Genomic DNA, 22,107 nt, shown 5'->3' on the forward strand with positions numbered 1-22,107 from the left:
GTAGTGAGGACGTATCTGAGAAGCAACTGACCACATTAAATCCACAGTCAGGAAAATGAATTAGATAAACGCTGGTGCTTGCTTTCCTTCAGCCCAGAACACTAGCATAGAGAATAGGCTTTTCTTTGTTTTATTCTTTCACTTCTCTATAGATTTTTATAAATATAGACAAATGGACTTTTATGTGTTTTTCACTCTTATACTATACTTAAGAGTCTACTTACTGAATCTCAGACTTCACTGGTTAGAAGGATCAATTTCTAAGGATGCCTGTTAGAAAACAGTTTCAGGCCTCACTGAACAGTTTAGATTCCGTAGATTTTATGGAGAACTACCAAATTTTGGACCCTCACCTTAGCTTATTTAGATACAGAGAATGAAGGAATTACACCTAAAAATATCTTTCCTGGGCTTTTTGCTTTTAGTACACAGCTTCATAACATTCTCGTTTTCTTATTTTAATTTTTACTGCTGTCATCAATTAAGCAGTCATCAGAATTTTCTACAAGTTTGTGGTCACAGGCAGATAATGTATTTGACTTATAAACACCAACAGACCATTTTTTTCAGGAGATTTTTGTGGTTACTTTTTTTATATTTTCAAAGCAGTAAAAACTGCATGCTAACAACTTTGATTCAACTGCAGGAGAACGCAAAGATCTTACAGGAGAGAAGCATTGCTTACATCAACTCAGATTCATCTATAGAAGGTGCATCTTATTTTATTTTGAAATATGACGTTCAAAAAGTAAATTCCATTTTTAGTAATTTTGTTTCTAGTTAGTATGCCATTCTTTTGTTTGTTTTGACTTTTTATTTTCTGTCTTGAGATAAGAGTTTCAACGGCCTCAATTGTGTGGCCATGACCTTGAATTCCTCATCTCCCACTTCTGCCTGCTAAGTTCTAGGATTATAGCAGTGCACCGTAGCGCCCCACGGTGTTTTTTGGCTTATTGCTTTCTTAAGTCTATAAATTTTTAGTAGTATCTCAAATCTTATATGTAGATAAGGCTATGCAGTACTAAGTTAGCTTTTAGTTTTACTACAGGAAAAAGTAATTAATATCAATCTTTATGACTCACAACTGAGCTGACTCCTGATTTTTTTTTTGATCTATCTTTGGTTTATCTTTGCTTGCCTTGGATTGTGATATAAAGGCCTAACATTCACCACATTTTTCTTGTGGATGAATTAGAGAAAATTGGCTGCAGTATTTCAGAAGAATGTCTCATGCAGAAATATTTTCTTAATAAAACATTTCCTTGAGAAATAAAATAATATTTCCACAATTAATTGAAACTGTTTTGGAATGGACACACTGTATTTAGCTCTCAGTGTGTTCGGTGCATTTTTATTTATTGCCCCTGAAACTGTTACAACACGCATACTGCTTTCTAATACACTGATCTAAGACAATGAAAGAATGAAGAATGAATTCTGTGGTCTCAATGCTTTCTTTGGCATTGTCCCCTGAGAGATGGTGCGACCAGAATTGGCTGATGACTGTGGGAGCTGCCACGTCAGCCGCCAGAGTCCACCATCGCTTCGTCTGTTTAATAAACGCACTGCACCCTCTCCACTTTTCAGGAGCATTTTGAATTAGACGGTTACATTATATTTGAAATAGAGAGTGCAATTAGACATAAGTGGACTCATTTGGTTGTATGAAATATGACCTTTGTGTTTGGTTTCTCCTTCAGGCAATTACACCTTACGAGTTGACTGCACTCCTCTTCTTTCCCAGCTGGTGTATAAAGTGGCAAGAGAGGTAAATGAGGACACCTGGCTTACTTTTTATGATGAATGGGTAACACATTTCTGGCATGATTAGCTCCATTTATTTTTAAGTTGTCAGAACATTGATGACTCCCATAAGTACCTGTTAAAACAAAATTTATCATACACAGTTTACTATGTGACATAATTGTGAGGATGCTAAGAAATAAAGTATTAAAAATAAGCCAAGGAGTTCAGAAATCTGGCAATGCAGAAATCATTGGTCTTTATTGCCAGACATTTCCTTGTATGTCAACTTAGTGGGTAGAGTGGAGAGTAGTCAGTCCAAAGGCCAAAAGGGGAGAAAGTCTCCAACTGGTGATTCCACAGAAACACCATAAAAATTAAACTAGTTATACATGTTAAGTACTCATGAGAACTAAAGCACATTGAATGCCAAAGTAAAATCAGATAGTGTGCTCCCAACATCTGTACACTCTGGGCAGTCCTCTGTCAGAGAATTTACTTAGAGAAGTGCTGCAGAGGCACTGGGACCAGTGCCTGAGAGCATCAGCGGATCTCATCCAGAGGACCCGGAGTTTGGGTCCCAGCGCCCAATCAGGTGTCTTAAAACTGCCTGTAATTCCAGCTCAAGGAATCAGACACCGTTTTCAACGTCGTTGGGCACCTGAAAGACACGGTGCTTGGGAGGACACACACACACACACAAACCAGAAAATCACATCAATAAAAATGAGATGAATCTTTAAAACCAAAGAATTTGCTTGTAGAAGTGTTTGCTGCTTTAAGATCAGCCTTAGTGAAAAGTAAGATGTGAGTGTCAGGCTAATGCAGGTTTTGTTTCCTAATCTCTGTAAGCTTGCCCTACCTGCCTGTTTACTGCTAGTGTCTCTAAAAATAGGTTTTTTTTTCAAGCAAAAGTGTTTACTATATTTCTCTTTTCCCTTTTGTTGGTGTTCTTACCCTCTTGAATAAACTTATTTCCTTGGTTATTTTTTATTTTTTTTTCAGGCAGGGTTTCTCTGTAGCTATGGAGCCTGTCCTGGAACTAGCTCTTGTAGACCAGACTGGCCTCAAACTCACAGAGATCCGCCTGCCTCTGCCTCCTGAGTGCTGGGATTACAGGCATGCACCACCACCACCCAGCTTTCTTACTCTGTTATTGGAACGTCTCAAAATAGTTTCTTTCCTAAAAGCAAGTGTAAAGAGAATCTTTATGGGGGCAATACTATAGAATATGTTTTTATGATTGAAAAATGGCTCCTGTCTTTGATGTCAGGGGTGCTAAGACCTTTGGAACCAGTAAGTAGAAGTTACTGTTTGTGCACCTTGTGAAAAGACTCATACTTATTATTTATGGTCATACAAAGACTGGGTAACTAAAACAACTTTTTCACCTTCCTGTAGACAGATTATTACAATTTCTACCATCCCCCACATCTTAGTTACTTTTCTATTGTGATGAAGAGATATCATGACCCAAGAAATTTATAGAATCATGAGTTTGCTGAGGACTTACAGTTTCAGAGGGTGAGTCTGTGGCTATCATGATGGGTAGCGAGGCAGCAGGCATGAGACTGAAGCAGTAGCTGAGAACTAACACACTGACCTCTGAGCAGAAGGCGGAGAGAGATGTAAATAGAAATGGCGTAGCCTTTTGAAATCTTAAAGTCCACCCCTAGTGACATACCTCCTCCATGCCTCCTAATCCTTAAACAGTTCCACCACCTGGGGACTAATCATTCAAATAAATGAGACTTTTAGGTTCACAGCCACGTAAGACTATATGGCTTTATCTCCCTAGCACCCTACACGGCACAATCCAAGAAAACCTAGACAACAAAGAGGAACCTAAGAGAGACATACACGGATCCAATCTACATGGGAAGTAGAAAAAGACAAGATCTCCTGACTAAATTGGGAGCATGGGGATCATGGAAGAGGGTAGAAGGGGAGGGGAGGACAAAGGAGGGGAGCAGAGAAAAATATATAGCTCAATAAAAACAATTTAAAAAACATAAAAAAGAGAAGCAAGTGCTTCTTAACTGCTGAGCCACTTCTCAGCCCATAGTCTTAAAAAAGAAATTGTGTGTGTGTGTGTGTGCATGTGTGTGCGTGTGTGTGTGTGTATGTGTGTGTGGTTTGTAGGACTCAGTTTTCTCCTACTATGTAGGTCCTGGGAACTCCATTCAACTTTTAGGCATTGGATCAAATACCTTTAGCTGTTGAGCCATCTCACCACCCATAAACTCTTTTCATTAAAAAAAAATATTTTTGGTTAGCTAATAGAACAACAGGCTTCCACATGACTTCTTATATCGTTACTAATTCTCCCCACAATCTCATTTAAATTTCAGCATCCTGGTATGTCCCCTTCCAGTCTCATACCACATGAGTTCTACTAGCCATCCATCTTTAGAACTCTTCCCTAACCCCATATTCCCTTTATGATTTTCTGCTCTCTATCGACATTCCAAGTTAAATACAAAATTAAATTACAAGGTATGACACACATATAAAAAAAGAACACATAACATTTGAGATACCTCAGTAACTATTACCCCCAATTCTACCCATTTTTCTACAAATTTCATTTTTATTTGGTGCTAAATAGAATTGCATTGTATAAATGTGACACATTTTACTTACCTGCATTTCAGTTGATGGACATCTAGTTTGATTCCATTTCCTAACTATTGTGATTCCATTCCCTAACTATTGTGAAGAATGTAGTAATGACCACGAATATGCAAGTGTCTCTATTGTTAGCTTTTTGGGTGTATGTGCAGAAGTGGTATAGCTGAGTCCTATGAAGATCTATTTTTATTTTGAAAAAGTGCCACACTGATTTCCGCAATGACTGTACCAATGTATAAGTTTCCATTTCCTCACATTAAGAAAATCCAGCTTTGCTTAAACATAAAATAATAATTTAAAAATATAAATAATTATTCTCACTATTCCTGACTTCTTTTTCAGCAAAAGTAGGATCCATCTGCTTGGATAAAGGCAATTGATTATAGAAAATTGTCTACATTTTTTCCAGTATCTTTACCTGAAACAATTTAAAACTTTCCTTTAAAATGTTAATAAAAAAGGAAATCCCCGTTTTTAGGTAGCTGGCAACATTACCAACAACAGTTATCATAGATGTAGAAGAAATTGTGCTAGTTTTGTCCTTTACTTAGGCGCTGCAAATATACTATTTTATGCAAATGAACATGACATATGCATGCGCAGATAGCAACAGAAGTTGATACTAATGTGCAGATGGAGTTATATTGATTACACATTTGCTTCCCCTCCTGAAGACCACTGTTTGTTTTTCTAGATCTCCAGCCCTGATGATGGTTTTGAAAGCAAATCACTTTATGAAAGCTGGCTGGAAAAAGACCCTTCACCTGAAAATAAAGTTTTTCCTAGGTAAATTAACATATGTAGCTTTTCTACCCTGGGATTAATATAGATTGCTCCTTTTCCCTTGCTCCTCCAAACTTGCAATTCTTATGGAGCTTATCAATAATGTAAATAAATTCAATAAAGCTGTCTAGTCAGTTGCTGTTTTGCTTACTACTCAGCTCAAACACATTTTTAGTGTTCAGTGTAACATAGATAGTTATATTTTTGAAAATTTTCAACTAAACTGATTTTGTGGGGACTTGAGAAATAACTTGGCAGTTTAGCGTGCTTGCTGCTCTACCACTGGACCCAAGTTCAGTTCCCAGCACCCATGTCAGGTGGCTCACAACCATCTGTCCCCAGCTCTAGGAGATTCAATAGCCTCTTCTGGATTCCGTGGGCACCTGAACATCCTTGTTTATACATGCAAATATGTGCATATAAATATAAGTAAAATAAAGTTTACAATTATTTTGCTATTTATTAGTCATTATTTGGCATCTTTACAGAAATGTAATTTTAGATATGTAGTATATACTTTAGATAATAGCATAACTTCATGAGATAATGATGTAAATATAAATGTACTGTAAGTGTTCATGAGTGTGGGTGTGTATGGATGTATATGTATGTTCATGTGTTTGGACGTGTATCAAAGTGAGTGTTCATGTGTGTGTACATGGTGTACATAATGTGTGGACGTGGTATATGTATGTATGGGTGTGTGTGAGTGGATGTAGTGTACATATTGATGTGTGTGGATGTGGTGTTTGTGTATGTGTGCATGTATGTGGATGTGCTATATATATGTGTGTGTGTATGTATGTGAATGTGGTAAATACATATTGATGAAGGCCAGAGGTTAATGCCAGAATCTTTCTCCATTGATTCCCAACCTTATTTTTTTCTTAAAAAAGATTTATTATAATTTTTTGATGTGTATACATGTGCATCTGTGTGTGGGCGTGTGCATGTGTCCTCAGAGGCCAGATGAGTTGGATAAACTGAAATGGAATTTATAGTCAATTTGAGCCATGTGATGTGGGTTCTGGGAACTGAACTCAAGTCCTTTGGAAGAGCAGTATATTTGCTTTTAGTCACTGAGCTGTCTCTCCAGCCCCTCTACCTTATTTATTTTTACTTTTTCATGATAGATCATTCACTGAACCTGGAGCACCCAGCAAAACTGGCTGATTGTGGATTTCCAGAATCTGACTGTCTACCCTTACCCTCAGCCCTGGGGTTTGAGATATGAGTGGCCACGATTGGCTTTTATGTGGATTGTGGAAATCTGAACTCTTAAGTCCTCATGCTTACATAAAAAACACTTTGCCCACTGACTCATCTCCCTAACCCCCTCATTTTTGTTTTATATTTAATAAAGGGCGTTCTGGTATGAGTATGCCTTTTCTTGCTTGAGAACGTTTTCTTCAGTGATTTGGATGAAGGTCTGGTCTGTGTAGTTGACCTGGGATTCTTCTCCCTCATCTATTCTTATAATTTGTAGGTTTGGCTTTTTAAAAATAGTGTTTCACATTTCTTGTATATTCCTTTTTTAAAGTTTTTTTTATAGAAATCCTCTATTTTGTCTTTGAGTTCTGATCTTCTATTTTCTACTTGATTAATTCTTCTTGTAAGGCTTTCCTTTGAGCTTTCTACTTGAAGGTATTGTTTTTTTTTCAATACCATCTTTATTACAGTTTGAGTCCCTCTTCAATGTTTCTATGTATTGAATTCTTTTTCTAAATCCTGGTTTGTCTCCATCATTTCTATCAGTCTTACATTTGTGTTTTGTTTTTGTTTTGTTTTGTTTTGTTTTTTGAAGCATTACTGGGGCATTTATTCTCTTTAAGTTCATTGAGGTATTTCTTTTTGTCTTTAAACCTTTCAAAATTTTGATTGTGTTTGTAATTTTTCTTTTAAATTGCATCCTGGGGTTCATCTAGGTAGTGTTCATTGGCACACATTTCCTTAGAACTGGTCAATTATTTTTTTGTGTGTGTGTGTGAGTATACTGCTTTGATATTGTATAATATTATTTGTATTTTTGTGGCTAGATCTGGGCATGTGACCTTCTTTTATTAGCTTGTTTTGGACCTTATCCTAGATAAGGATGTTATTTATTTTGATTTGTGTGTGTGTGTGTGTGTGTGTGTGTGTGTGTGTATCCTCATTCATATGCCACATATTTGTGTGGATGTCAAAGGACAATTTTTCCTTGGTTTCCTCCATTTTCATGTTGTTTCTAAGATCAAACTCAGGTTATCAGGGTTGTTGGCAAAAGTCATTATCCTTGGGCTGGACAGATTGTTTAGTGGTTAAGAGTACTGGCTACTCTTCCAAAGGTTCTAAGTTCAGTTCCCAGCAACCACATGATGGTTCCCCATCATTCATAATGAGATCTGGTGCCCTCTTCTGGCCTGCAGGCATACATACAGGCAGAACACTGTATACATAGTAAATAAATAAATCTTTTTTTTAAGAGTCATTATCCTCTAAGCCATCTTGATGGCTCCCAAATTAGTCTTGCAAAAGTTTAAATGTTTTTCTCCCATTATAAAAGTTTCATATGCTTATTCAGCAAAAATTTAAAAAAAGCAAGCTCTTCCTATACACAGCTTGAGATGGCCTATGAAAATGGTTTATTAAGTGACTCAAATATTTCTGTTAATTTAAAAAATATTAGACTTCAGTGTTCTGTAGTACTGACAAACTCTGGTCATATTCAATGTAGTTTGTCACATTAATATTCTGGTAAATAACAGGGAATAACTTGACATTGTTTAGCTTATAATTCTTCTAGCAGTTTGGTGTGCAAATTCTTAACTGCTCTTGGAGCAGGATTCATTTTCCCATCTGTTTGATTTCATATTATTTATTATTTTATCCATGTATTATTTATTTATATTTTATATCTAGAATCAATAAGCTGGGATCTGGAAGTGATTTTGAAGCTTATTTTCAGAGACTTGGAATTGCTTCAGCCAGAGCTCGCTACACCAAAAACAGGGTAGGACATCTAGTAATTATTAATAAGTAGTATATTGGTTCACTCTTCATTATTCTAACAAGATACTTGGAATGATCACCTCACAAAGAAGATTGTTTTGTTATGGTTTCGGAGGTCTCAGCCTGAAGTGTTTGTACCAGCTCTTGTGGGGTTGTGGTGAGTCAGTACATCATGGTGGGAAGAAAGCTGCTCACATGAAGGCAGCCAGGCAGCAAAGAGAGATTAGAAGGAGCTGAATTGCCACTTCCTCTCCTAGGGCATTTCCCAGTACCTCGTCTGGGGGCATTTCTTTTCAGTTATGAAATAGTGTGTTTCATTACGACTTTTTCATATATGAATACAATGAATTTTAACAATGCTCATAATGTCCCTTGTACTGTCTACACACTCTCATACTTCCCCCGTAGTTTTTGTTCTCTTTCAAACAATACTCCATCTACTGTCATGTCTTTTGTTTTAAATTTAGATATGTAGATTCTGTAAACTGGGAAAATATACCATGCTTTTTATTCTCTGTATGACTTTGTTTAAATGGAGCTCAAGCTCCATCCGTTTTTCTATAGCACTTCTAAAAATTGTTCTGCTACACTGGGAGGATCAGCTTGAACTTGCATGTCTTTGTATAAGTCTTTGGACGGAGGTTATTCCAGCTCCAAACCATAGCAATATTTCACTAATATGAACTAGAATAGAATTGCATGACATCAGGAAGTAGGTGGACCTGGGACCCAAGAAGAGTTCAGAGATACAGACAGACTGCTTGTTCCTGCTCCTTTGTAGATACGCTATGAAGGAATCTGGGCTGTTCTGTGAATGAATTACTACTAAGGTTTTTCATGTAAATGGTAGTTCATGTATAAATGTCAGATTCACAGTTGGTTATACATATTAACTACTTGCATCCTTTTCTCAAAAGAGAATGTGTGGGGAAAATCTTATTTTGTTCTGTGGATGGGGCTCAGTTGGTAGAGTGCTTGCCCAGGGTGCATGAAGCCTTCGGTGCCTTTCCCTAAAAGGGACTGTGGTAGTACGTGCCTGTAATCCCAGTATTTGGAAAAGAAATGCAGGGTCATCCTTGGCCACATAGAGAGTTCGAGATCAGCCTGGGCTAGCTTCTCACTCAAACTAAATTAGAAAAAAAACAAGTAAATAAATAAATTTTCATTTTGTAGTTTGGTTGTATAGGTTCTATATGCTTTTTCCTCAGAGGAAATGTTTTTGTTGAGGGGCATGCTGGGCTAGGGTTGTGTGTTATCAGTTCCCCTTCTATATTTTTGTCTGTCATGAGGCAAGGCCAGTGGGTAGAGAACAGAACAAATTTCTCTCAATTTTTAATTTCCTCCTACTGTCTATTCTGTACTTCTTAGTTCATATCATTGTCAGTCAACCATTCTGATGACTTTCAGGTACTTAGAAGTAGTGAATGTGTGCTGTGTTGCTTTGACAATATCTTAAGTTCTGTCATACACCACATATTAGTAGACTTGGCTTCTTTGCATCTTTTAATCAATTCCAAACCCAAAGTACCTATACCAACATCTTGCTTGTACAAAATTCATATTGGTTGTCTGTTTGATTATCCTGAACACAACCAATGATGAAGAATCAAAGATAGTTCCAGAATACTGTAAATCAGATGAGCGGGCATTGTATACTGTATATCAGTATTCATTTTTTTTTACTACACCTGAACATCAAGCAACATGAGTTTAAATGGTATGAGTCCATTTAGGTGTAAATATTCTTGATATTTTTCTGCAATTTGAAAAAGATTACAAAGTACATACTCTAGAAATGTCAAAAACTTTTAAGAGCTAGGTATGTCCTACATAAAATATATGCAGATGAGTCTACTCTCACCTTTTGCTGCTATGAAATATGTGCAAAATAATGCAAAAATAAATGTATCAAAGTTATTTATTCAGTTATACATGGCACCATTTGAAATTCAACAAAATATAAGTAAATGTGAAGATATTACATTAAATTATAGCTGTATAAAGTTAACTACAGAATATAATATACTACTAAAGTCATTCTACAGCCCTGTCTATAGCTCTGTAGTATGATTGTTTTGAGTATTTACTTAAAATGCCATGTGAAACTAATCATGTGGGTCTTGAGCTCTTTACCTCTATAGTAAGTTGCATACTATAGTAAAAAGTAATGTGTTATGGGTCTCACATATTTTTATCATACAGAATACACAGAGTATATACAATATATGTTGTTTATACTAGTAGTAGGTTAGTTGATATATGTGCTTATGTGGAAATTAGATTGGTTCTCTCTAACTCCTGTGTGTTTAGGGGTCAACTGCACGTGAGAAGTATGACTTAACTATATCACTTTATTCACTATTACACTCTGTCACAAGTTTGAAGAAAGTTGTCTAATACTCAAGAAATACACAATTAGAAGAGAGGAGACTAATACTGGATTGGTTTTTATGATCCAGAGTAATAAGAAAGGTAGTCCTATAAGAATATAGTAGGCCAGGCGGTAGTGGCGCATGCCTTTAATCCCCTCACTTGGGAGGCAGAGGCAGGAGCATCTCTGTGAGTTCAAGGCCAGCCTGGTCTACAAGAGCTAGTTCCAGGACAGGCTCCAAAGCTACAGAGAAACCCTGTCTCAACAAGCAAGCAAACAAACAAACCAACCAAAAGCAAACAAAAAAAAAAGCTATGGGCTAGAGAGATGGCTCATTGGTTAAGAGCACTGACCGCTCATCCGGAGGTCCTGAGTTTAATTCCCAGCACCCACAGTACCTGTAATGAGATCTGGTGCCCTCTCCTGGCCATGCAGGCATCCATGCAGACAGAACTCTGTACACATAATAAGAAAAAAAAGACTATAGCAGATAGTAAAAAATAAAATTAGGATATGCAAACCGAAGATCTCAAACTATGTCCACATGGTAGTAGCATGTGATAACATGTTCACTACAGATACTCCCAGAGTATTATCAAGGGTTGATAACCTTTGGTTGAGCACTGCTTGGTTAGGGAACGAATACATTAACTTTCTGTAGACATTAAGCTACCCAGAACTTTTCATACACTTGATCCATTCATAGTTTTCAATTGTGCTGATTTGAATAAGTATTTCTTCAGTTATAAAAACCAAAAGGTTGAATGAAGGTTGCATGAATTACAAAATGAAGATAGGAATATAAAAATTTAAGTTAGTGAGCATTTTGGCTGTAGTGTTTTAAATATATTTTTAACTTATTCACTTAATTGATGAAATCAGGGCTGCCATCTACTTTTCTTTAATCATGTGTATGATTAAAATATAAATTGAAAATATAATGCTTATTTTTCAATTCTTGCTCCATTTTAGAAAACAGATAAATACAGTAGCTATCCTGTATACCATACCATCTATGAGACGTTTGAATTAGTAGAGAACTTTTATGACCCCACCTTTAAAAAACAGCTTTCTGTGGCTCAGTTGCGAGGAGCATTGGCGTATGAGCTCGCAGACTCTGTAGTCATTCCTTTCAACATCCAAGACTATGCAAAAGCCTTGAAAACCTATGCAACAAGTATCTTCAATTTATCCAGGAAGCATGAACAGCAACTGAGAAATCATGCCGTGTCATTTGGTAAGATTTTATAGACTTCGTTGTAAACTTTTTAAGTTCCTATCATGGTCAGTGCATTCTAGAAGAAATGCCTGCGCATTTACTAATTATTTCTGACAAGAACTTTAAATAAATGCTGAATGAGGGGTCTGATTTAATCTGAAATGTCTATGATGAAACCATTACTTATGAAGTAGTGCTACAAAAATTAAATTATGTAAATATTTTTCTATGTTATTCTCTTCTTATTAATATTTGCCAAATTATAAAAATTATAGTCACAAATTATTGTATATATACTATTATTGCTGAATATATTCATCAGTATTTGTGTACATGAAGGCTATTTTGCATAGATATGGTCAGCCTTTCATTTTATGACTGGCTCTTCATGTCATGTGTCTTCTATAAAGTAGGGGTGAAACACAGCACAATGTGGTGACATTAAACACTGGAACTGGAAGCGCTGGATCTTGGCCTGGTTCAGATATTGCCCCTTCCACTTAGTACCTGTGACCTTAAGAACACTTAACTTCTGGGCTGCCAACTTCTTAAGCCATGAATCAGTAAAACACGCTTCACTGTTGGGGAGATTATTAGGGAATCTGTAGTTCAGTAGCTTTCAGTGCTATGTACTCAGTGAACGTTGCCTACTGGCACTAATTATAAATATTTTCTTTCCTGACTCCCAGATATATATTCTTTGTATATACCAAAATAGTCAAATTTGTATTGAATGTCTTCTGTGTACCAAGTATATTATTAGTGTTAAAGTTCTATTTGTTAAGTTTTTCAAAAAGTTTGAAATTTAATGTGAGAAAGGGGAAGGCAAGTACAGATGACAAGTTATTAGAGGTGCAAAAAGAATAACTAACCATGTAGAGAATAGGGATGGAGTTGGTCTTTAGCAACAGGTGAATGTTATTTTAATTATTACATAAGGAATAGTTACCTTTATGAAGTTATAAAGAACAGCAGGTATTTTATTCATTTTAAATTAAAAATTACATTTCTAGAGCCATTGTAGGGGTAGATGTTGTGTGCTACCATGTAGATGTGGAGGTCAGAGTACAATTTGTGGGAATCGGTTCTCTCCTACTGTGTGGGTCTCGGGCATTTAATCAAGCATAGCAGCAAGTGCGTTTGCCCACTGACCCTTCTTGCTAGCCCCCACTTAGGTGCTTCAATCTGGACATAAAGAAGAGCCAGGTGTGCCTGGTCTATCCCATAACCCCAGCTTTCGGAAGGTTGAGGTAGAAGGATCCCAAGTGTTAGGCCAGCCTGGGTTACATAGCAAGACTGCCTGAGAAAAATAAAACAAGAAATAAAAGAAGGAAAGAAGAAAGAGTATCTCTGCACAATGAGGGGAATGAAGAGATGAAACTGGAGGAAACGACCAGGCCCATCGAGACAGACGCTCACAGTTGTGCAGCTGTGCAGCACATGGAGTTCTTAAACATCTGGAGAGATCTTGAGAGCCTTTTGGTGAAATGCCTCTTCATTTGCATAGGTTGAGATCCAGGCAGGAGAGATGTTGTACAAGCTTAGGGCCAGGGCCTTCTTTAGACAAGTTAATTTCTCCCTCTGCTTACCTACCTGCTCATGAACCAATCTTCCCTGTTAATGCCATTTTCTGTTTTATTTTTTTGTTATTTTTTAAAAAATTTATTATTTCTTAAAACTATTTACATACCAACCAGTTTCCCTTTCCCCCTCTCCTCCCTCTCAACCCCCACCTTCCCCCTTACATCCCCATCCTGTCCTCCTCTGTCTCCACTTAGATAGTACAATCAACAAAGCATGGCAAACCAAGCTGAGACTGGATCAAGCTTTCCCCCTTCCCCCAACCGACCGCTTTATCAAGTGTGAACAAGGCATCCACCAACTGGATTAGGTTCCAAAACGCCAGCTCATGAATCAGAACAGGTTCTGGCCCCACTGCTAGGGGCCCCACAAAAGACCACACTACACAATTGTCACTCAAATGCAGAGGGCCTAGTTCAGTCCCATGTTGACTCCCGAGCTGTTTGTCCAGAGTCTGTGAGCTCCCACAAACTCAGGTCAGCGGTCTCTGCAGGTTTCCTCATCATGATCTTGATACCCCTTGCTCATATTGTTCCTCTACCGTCTCTTAAACAGACTGCCAGAGCTCATCCCAGTGGTTGGCAGTGGATCTTTGTATCTGCTTCCATCAGGTACTGGATGAAGGCTCTACAATGACAACTAGGGTAGTCACCAATTTGATCACAGGGAAAGGCCAGTCCAGGCACCCTCTCTACTATTTCTGGGAGTCCTAGATGGGGTCATCCTTACGGGTTGCCAGGAGCCTTCCTGGCACCAGGTTTCTCCAGGACTCCGCAGTAGCCCTGTCTATCAAGCTATCTCCATCATCACTCTCATGCTCCATCCTGCTCACAACTCAACCATCCTGATCCCTCGTGTTCCCATCCCCCATCTCTCCCCTCTACTCTCTCCCACCCTCAGTTTCCCCAGGTCATCCCATTTACTCCCTCTTCCTTGGGAGATCCATACACCCTTCTTGGAGTCCTCCTTGTTACCTAGCTTCTGTGGGACTGAGGATTATAGCCTGGCTATCCTTTACATCTAATATGTACTTATGAGTGAGTACACACAGTGTTTATCTTTCTGGGTTACCTCACTTAGGATGATTTTTTTTTCTATTTCCATTCATTTGCCTCCACATTTTATAATGTCATTGGTATTGCATAAGTATTACTCCATTGTGTAAATATACCATATTTTCTTCATCCATTCTTCAAGTGAGGGGCATGTAGGTTGTTTCCACATTCTGGCTTTTACAAATAATGCTGCTATGAACATAGTTGAGCAAGTGGCATTGGGATATGGTTGAGCATCCTTTGGGTATATGCCCAAGAATGATATTGCTGGGACTTGAGGTAGACTGAGTCCCAAATTTCTGAGAAACTGCCATACTGATTTCCAAAGTGGCTGTACAGAGGCACTCCCACCCAGCAATGGAGGAGAGTTCCTTTACCCTGTTGTAGGAGGCTGCTTGTTCATTTCTCAGACTCCCAAACCTGAAATAAACACACAGAAACTATATTAATTAAATCACTGCTTGGCCTATTAGATCTAACTTCTTATTGGCTAGCTCTTACATGTTAATTTAACCCATCTCTATTAATCTGTATATCATCTCATGGCTGTGGCTTATGAGGTAAAGTTCTGGCATCTGTCTCCTGTGGTGCTACATGGTTTCTCTCTGACTCTGCTTCTTTCTCCCAGCATTCAGTTTAGTTTTTCCTGCCTAGCTCTACTCTACCCTATCAGGCAAAGCCAGTTTCTTTATTAACCAGTGGTATTAACAGCATACAGAGGGGAATCCCATATCATTATCCCACATCCTCTCCAGCATAAACTATCATTAGCATTTTTGATCTTAACCATTCTGACAGATGTGAGATTGCATCTCAGAGTCATTTTAATTTGCATTTCCTTGATAGCTAAGGACATTAAACACTTCTTTAAGTGTATCTCACCCATTCAATATTCTTCTCTTAAGAATTCTCTATTTAGGGGCTGGAGAGATGGCTCAGAGGTTAAGAGCATTGCCTGTTCTTCCAAAGGTCCTGAGTTCAATTCCCAGCAAACACATGGTGGCTCAAACCATCTGTAAAGGGGTCTGGTGCCCTCTTCTGGCCTGCAGGCATACACACAGACAGAATATTGTACACATAATAAATAAATAAATATAAAAAAGAATTCTCTATTTAAATCTGTACCCCATTTTTAATGGAATTATTTGATATTTTGATGTCTAGTTTCTTGAGTGTGTTATATATTTTGGAGATGTCCTCTGTCAGAGTGGGGTAGGTGAAGATATTTTCCCATTCCATAGGCTGCCGTTTTGTCTTGTTGATTGTGTCCTTTGCCTTACAGCAGTTTCTCAGTTTCAGAGGTCCCATTTATTAATTGTCAATCTCAATATCTATATTGCTGGTGTTATATTCAGGAAGTAGTCTCCTGTGCCAGTACATTCAAGGTTATTCACCACTTTCCCTTCTATCAGCCTCAGTGTAACTAAATTTATATTAAGGTCTTTGATAGCATATGTGTCTCTATTAGTGAATACCCATCAGATGGCATATTGTCATATCTCTTCCATTTTAACAGGAGCATTTGTCTCTGCTGTGTCTCACCTTTACAATCAAAATTCTCTGTTTAGTAGCAGGAAGCAATGATTATTCAGAAGATGTATTAGTGAAGAATGTGAATCTGATGAGTGAATGAATAAGTGAATCAATCAATGAATACATAATTTATACTCCCAGTTCTTTATCTTCCACTAAACAACTCACTATGCTCCTGTAACACTACTACTGCATTGTAAATGTTATTTCTGATGAATCCTAATGACATATTTCAGTTTTTATCTTGATTTCTGTACGATACATGAAATTTAGATTTTCTTCAACGTCCTGTTTCCTTTGCTTCCATCATACCTGTTATTAGATTACTTGCTTTGACTACATTTTAAACAAAGCTTGGAAAATTAAGGTTGAAAGGACTTTTTTGAAAATGCCAAATGTATTTATATTGAAGGCCTGACCCCATTGACAGCCGATGTAGCAGAGTCATGTGATCTGAGTTACAAGCACTTGATCTGCAAAACAGACTCAAATGCAAGCAGTATATCAATCATGCATGTCAATTCCTGCTTAGAACACACACAACATGGCAAATAGGTTGTTGTAATAAAAACTATGTGCTGAAAGTCTAATTATATTTTTAAAATTTTATGAAATAAAGAAAAATATGTCCAGATCAAACCTCATACTGTTTCTCCATCAAGATATATTAATTTATCACAAGTCACCATTTGAAAAAAATGTTAATATATCATTATTTGAAAAATAAGAATTGGTATTGTTTTAATCCTGTAATAATGGCAGTTAATATCACATTTATACATATATCCAGTCACTAATATATCATAATTGCTAATTGTTCCAATAAATATATTCAATTAAAGAATGCTGGAGTTTGGGTAAGTAATTGATTGTGGTATTATTTGTTTCCAGTACTTGTGAAAGGAATTCTCTTAAGAACCAAATTAGGGGAGTGCTGTAGAGATGACTCAGTGATTAAAAGCATGTCTATCATGATAGATCTCTGGTCTATCATGAGAACAGGAGTTCAGATCTCAAGACTCATCATGTCATGAGGATCATAAATACCTGTAATTCTAGCTCCAAAAGAGATCTCACCCCCTCTTCTGACCTCCATGGATACCAGGACACAAGTACACACACACACACACACACACACACACACACACACACACACACAAAACAAAAAACAAAACAAAATAACACAGTTTGATTACATTTAAAATTCCCATCTTTTCGCCCAATCCTTTTCATGAATCTACAAGAAGGGTCCCTAGAACAAAGGTTTTCCATTGTTTGGTCCTGTCAGGGAGAGGGCAGAAATGTGAACCTCTGAAATGTGAACCACTAACTAATTTCTTTTACTTTTCTATTTTTTAAAAAAAGATTCCTTATTTTCTGCTGTGACAAACTTTTCAGAGGCTGCTTCAGACTTTCATAGAAGACTCACACAAGTTGATCTTACTAAGTAAGTTTCAGCTGCCTACTCTCAGAAGGGCAGACTGTCTTCATGTGTGTAGAATGTGAAGTAATTGGTGCTTAAGCCATGGTCTGCAAGACAGCAGCATCAGCAAGATTCACCAGCTTCTTAGCACCCAGAAAGACATGCTTAGAGTTGTCTTTCCTCTAATATGTCATTTCCAACCACTCGCTTAAACCCTCTGTTGTTCCCTTCGCTAGCTTCATTCTCAAGTTCATGGCCTCTTCTTTGTAATAACTAGGACTCTCAGAGTTCTGTTTTTTTAATTTACACTAAAGCAAAGTTGAATTTGTGTGATGAGAATTACAGTTGGTAATTCATAGCTATAAACTTGGGTGCTTTGAATATATTTCTGTATACTCCTTCTTAATACCTAGTCACCCATCAACTACTTCTTTTGTATAGATTTTTTTTTCTGGAATTCTTTTGTTATTGCCACTTTTAGGTAGAAAATAATTTTTATATTATATTAAAACATTATACAATAAATACGAATTGCACCAAGTATAGTTTATTTTTTCAGACTTAAACAGTAAGCTCTATCAGTCATTTCGAGGAGAGCCCAAAGGTGTGTGTAGGTCAGCTCTGCAGAAGCAGAGTAAGGACTGTGAACGGGAAAGGACCGCCTGCTCACCATGGCAAGCTGCCCTCCCTTTCTCACAGATTTCAGAAACCTTTACCCTGTGTTGTTGCTCATCTTCATTCTGTTTCTTTCCTCCAGAGTAGGACTGTGTGAGTCATTAGGAATGACTTGGCAGTGTCCTCCATCTTTCTGGGCGGTCTGGTTAGCCTACAGAGAAGTAAATAATAGCTTTCATTTCTTTTTGACCACTTTGTGACCTTGAAAAACAAAACGATCCACTTCTCAATAGCATTCTGTGTCTGTTGTAAATGCTAAGATGACCCTGCTGCTACATGTTGCTTGCTGTGTGACATATTACCATGTCAACATTATTTCTCCTAATGGTCTACTGATTATTTTATCTTCCCATGCATTTTATCTTTATTTAATATTAGTTGAACTATGGCCTGCTAGTAGAGATTTTAATGATGTGTTTCTTATTCTCCAAGTCCTATTGCAGTGAGAATTGTGAATGACCAACTGATGCTTCTGGAAAGAGCATTCATAGATCCTCTTGGTTTACCTGGGAGGCGGTTCTACAGGTAAGAGGAAGACATGTGTTCTGCAGAGGGCACCAAACACCTGACAATAGTCAAAGAGGTATATCAAAGATGATTTAAATAAATGCCATCATAGTAGTATGAATTGTATTGATATAAATGCTAAATGTAATATGAATACAATTATGTATCCAGTAATGGTATAAAATATAGTATTGGAGAATTACTTCTCATATCAATTAGTTCTTCACTATGGGCAAAACTGAGAAAGAACTTTAACACAATATTCCAGCCACAGAGTTCGAAACGAACCTTAGCGCACATGCAGGCCAAGTCTAGTGAATCCTTCCTGCATACTTTCAGGTAGGTAGATATTCAGTCTGCTTCAGACTTTGATGGAGACCTTACTGGTCCCCAGAAAAGTTCATTATATTTTTTGAAGGAGTGATTATTAGAAAATTTCTTTCATAAAGATCTCAAATCTTTTATCCTGTATAATGTTTTCATCTAACCTGATCTTTTTTCCCCAAGTAAAACAAGTTTTCTTTATTACATTTAAATTACATTTATTAAATTTAGTTTCATTCCATATAATGATTTAAGTTGTTAAGATAGTTGTCATATCTCTTGAAAGAAATATTGTTTTGTTTCAGGTTATTTTTTGTTTTGTATCTATGCCATATTTTCTTTTAGTATCTTAAAGCTATCACAGCCTCCCCCAGTTTATTTTCTTTAGGTCTTTATGACTGGAGAGATGGCTTAGTGATTAAGGGCACTTGATTCTTGGCACCTATGTGGTTGCTCACAACCATCTGCAACGCAGTCTCTTCTGAACTCTGGAGGCACCAGGCATGCATGCAGTACACATACATATACCCAGGCAAAGCAATTATGCACATAACAATGTAAATACATCTAAAAAACCATTCTAAAGGGTTCCTTGATGGAAGTTAAGATGGCTCTAGCATTTAAAGTCAGAAAAATCTTCACTCATTGTCATGGAAAGTAGTACTGCGTGCAGTTTCAGGGTTTCAGTGCTCCTCAATAGCATGCCTCTAGGATTTGCCTGTCTGAATTAGCATAATAAATACTACTTTACAAGGCCAGTGATTGCCTTTCTAAATGTTAGTGATTAGGACTAACATCCAAATGATATAAACAAAACTTTTAGAGCAGGGGCCTTCCACTGTGACCTGGGAGATTATTTCTCTAACCCTTTGGTTTCTCAGCTGCAAATGGAGATTTTAGCTGTTTACCATCGAGGCCTGTAGACTTAAGGCTTCTGGAGACTGAGCTAGAGGATGAAGGTGCTCTGGGGCGTAAGCTGTATTTGTAAATGTCTGTTTATTCACAGATATAAATTGGAGATAATAGTTATGTATATGTGTGTATATATAACAGGCAAGAAAATCCACTATGTTAGTATTTTCTCAGAAGTTACTAGTTTATTGATCCTTTAGAACCACTTTTTATAATGAAAACGTCTGTACCTTTTCAGACTGTGAAGCACGGAATCTAGAGACAGTTCTATCTTATCAGTTTCCTCCTCATGTGTACATATAGTTCTGCTAATCTTTTCAGGGGGGACCTCAACATTGTGTGAACTGATACCACACTTATGTAATGTATTTGTCTGTGTATATAAATGTGTACTTTATATGCATGTTTAAATTTAACTGTACACACACATTTATGGGTAAGTCTGCTTCCTATATTCATGTACTATATTGCATGTAAATGTGTGTATTTATATATACATATACAGTTTTTTTCAATATATAAATGGAGCCATACATTATTTTACAAAGTTTTTCTTTTTCTTTTTTAATCAAGAATTCATCTTTGATGTCGGCATGGAAGATTTTAGCACTTTAATCCCCCATATAGTATTTCATTGTTTGGCTTTCATTTATAGCATTAATAACTTATTATTGAGATTTGTTAGATGAGCTTCTCTCACCCATTATGAAATACACTTCTGTAAGATGTCCTTGTGTTCTATTTGAGCATTTATAAATATTAGTATCTCTATAATCAGGACCTGGTATTTAGGGCCAAAAAAGACAACACATTTTAAAGTTTGATGAGAATATGTCAAAATGTTCTCCAAAACTACCATGCTATATGTTAAGATTACGTTTTAAACTGTTAATTGAATATGTAGATACTAAAGTAGTTCATATTTAGTTGGCTGCAGTATTCTGGAATAATGTTACTGTGTTATTGTAAAGATCTTGTAGAATGACTGTATGACACATTGTATACTTATACTTTGCCCAACAACCTCTTAGATAAATGTAGCTATGACATCTGTAATTTTTCATTTGTTATAAAAATAATCAATTTTTTTGTTTAGGCACATCATCTTCGCTCCAAGTAGCCACAACAAATATGCTGGAGAATCATTCCCTGGGATTTATGATGCCATGTTTGATATCGAAAATAGAGCAGACCCTCACTCGGCCTGGGCAGAAGTGAAGAAACATATTTCTATTGCAGCTTTCACGATTCAAGCAGCAGCAGGGACCCTGACAGATGTGTTATGAAGTTTTTGTCAAGTAGCTTCATCACTAGAAGTACCGCGGTGTTTGAGAGTCAAACCATTAGAGGGAGTCTCGTGCATATGGACTCACTGGTAGAGGCTGCTCAGAATCTGAAGACAAAATGTCTTGAAGACAAAATGTCTTTTTCTCTGGTGATTCAAGAGGCCAGGACATTCTAAAACCATGATTCTCAGATCATGTTTTGTACTTCCACTGTACTTATCTGTCATTTTTTTTTCTTTTTAAACTCTTGCATGCATATTCAGTGAAACTGAAACTAGAAGCAACCCAAATGTTCATGGACATCCATGTGATACACACACAGAACTGATAAACATCCAATATTATTGGCAGATCCTGCTGAGTAAAAAGTTGGCCAAGAATGAGCCCATAAGACCAAACTAATCTACAGTACTATTTATCTTTTTTTTTTTAAGGCTGAGGCTTTGGAGATAAATGGAATTTTCCATACTTCCAGCTTAATGTTAGTTACACAGTGTATGCATTTACCAAATCTCATCAAGCTGTCATTGAAATGTCTACATTTTGTTGAAAATTATGCTGAAGTAAATTTGATTATAATGGGGAAACCCTACCAAAAGAAAAAAAAGTCAGGTAAAAAAACAGAAATAGCACATCATTGCTTGTAAAATGAACAAGGAATAAATGAAGTACAAATGGTACTTTGATAATTCAGTTCTATTGAATAAATATGTAAGGCTAACAAATGAGGAAATAACCATTCCAACTCGCTACCCTAATTCCATTAAGAAAAGTTCAGCAGTTCTGAAAAAAAAAAGTTCAAAAGTTCTGACAGAGTCTTGGGATTACAAATAATTACAATGCCATTGAAGTTTCATTCAGTAAGAAAAGATGCAGACTTGGCTCATCGGTAGGGCTCTTGTTTCATTTGTTCAAGAGCCAAGTTTTTTCACTCAGTACTACACACACATGCATGGATATGTATGTGTATACAAGTACATATACACTCATATATTAAGTAAGCTTGATTACTTAACCACTTCGCCAAATAATTGAAAATAAAAGTTTAGAACAGTCCTTTCCCTTAACCTCAGGGA

At 36.9% G+C, this 22,107-nt stretch overlaps 1 protein-coding gene across 7 annotated transcripts in view; it reads left to right on the forward strand.

Annotated features, from left to right (window-relative positions):
- Window positions 1-21,150, forward strand: part of Naalad2 (N-acetylated alpha-linked acidic dipeptidase 2) — a 50,931-nt gene extending 29,781 nt beyond the window's left edge. For 4 of the 7 annotated variants that reach the window (XM_048434202.3, XM_085689892.2, XM_085689891.2 and 1 more), the window contains 8 exons: window positions 647-710; window positions 1,701-1,768; window positions 5,069-5,160; window positions 8,056-8,146; window positions 11,489-11,753; window positions 17,270-17,351; window positions 18,435-18,527; window positions 20,842-21,150. In XM_048434202.3, coding sequence (XP_048290159.3) covers window positions 647-710; window positions 1,701-1,768; window positions 5,069-5,160; window positions 8,056-8,146; window positions 11,489-11,753; window positions 17,270-17,351; window positions 18,435-18,527; window positions 20,842-21,031 — 945 coding nt within the window. In that variant the 3' untranslated portion in view covers window positions 21,032-21,150. The remainder of the gene's footprint in view (window positions 1-646; window positions 711-1,700; window positions 1,769-5,068; window positions 5,161-8,055; window positions 8,147-11,488; window positions 11,754-17,269; window positions 17,352-18,434; window positions 18,528-20,841) is intronic. The other 3 variants (XM_048434211.3, XM_085689894.2, XM_085689895.2) reach the window with 3 other exon arrangements.
- The last annotated feature ends 957 nt before the right edge of the window (window positions 21,151-22,107 follow it).

This window comes from Myodes glareolus, chromosome 4 (assembly GCF_982192425.1).
Source record: "Myodes glareolus chromosome 4, mMyoGla1.1, whole genome shotgun sequence".
NCBI classification, from domain to species: domain Eukaryota; kingdom Metazoa; phylum Chordata; class Mammalia; order Rodentia; family Cricetidae; genus Myodes; species Myodes glareolus.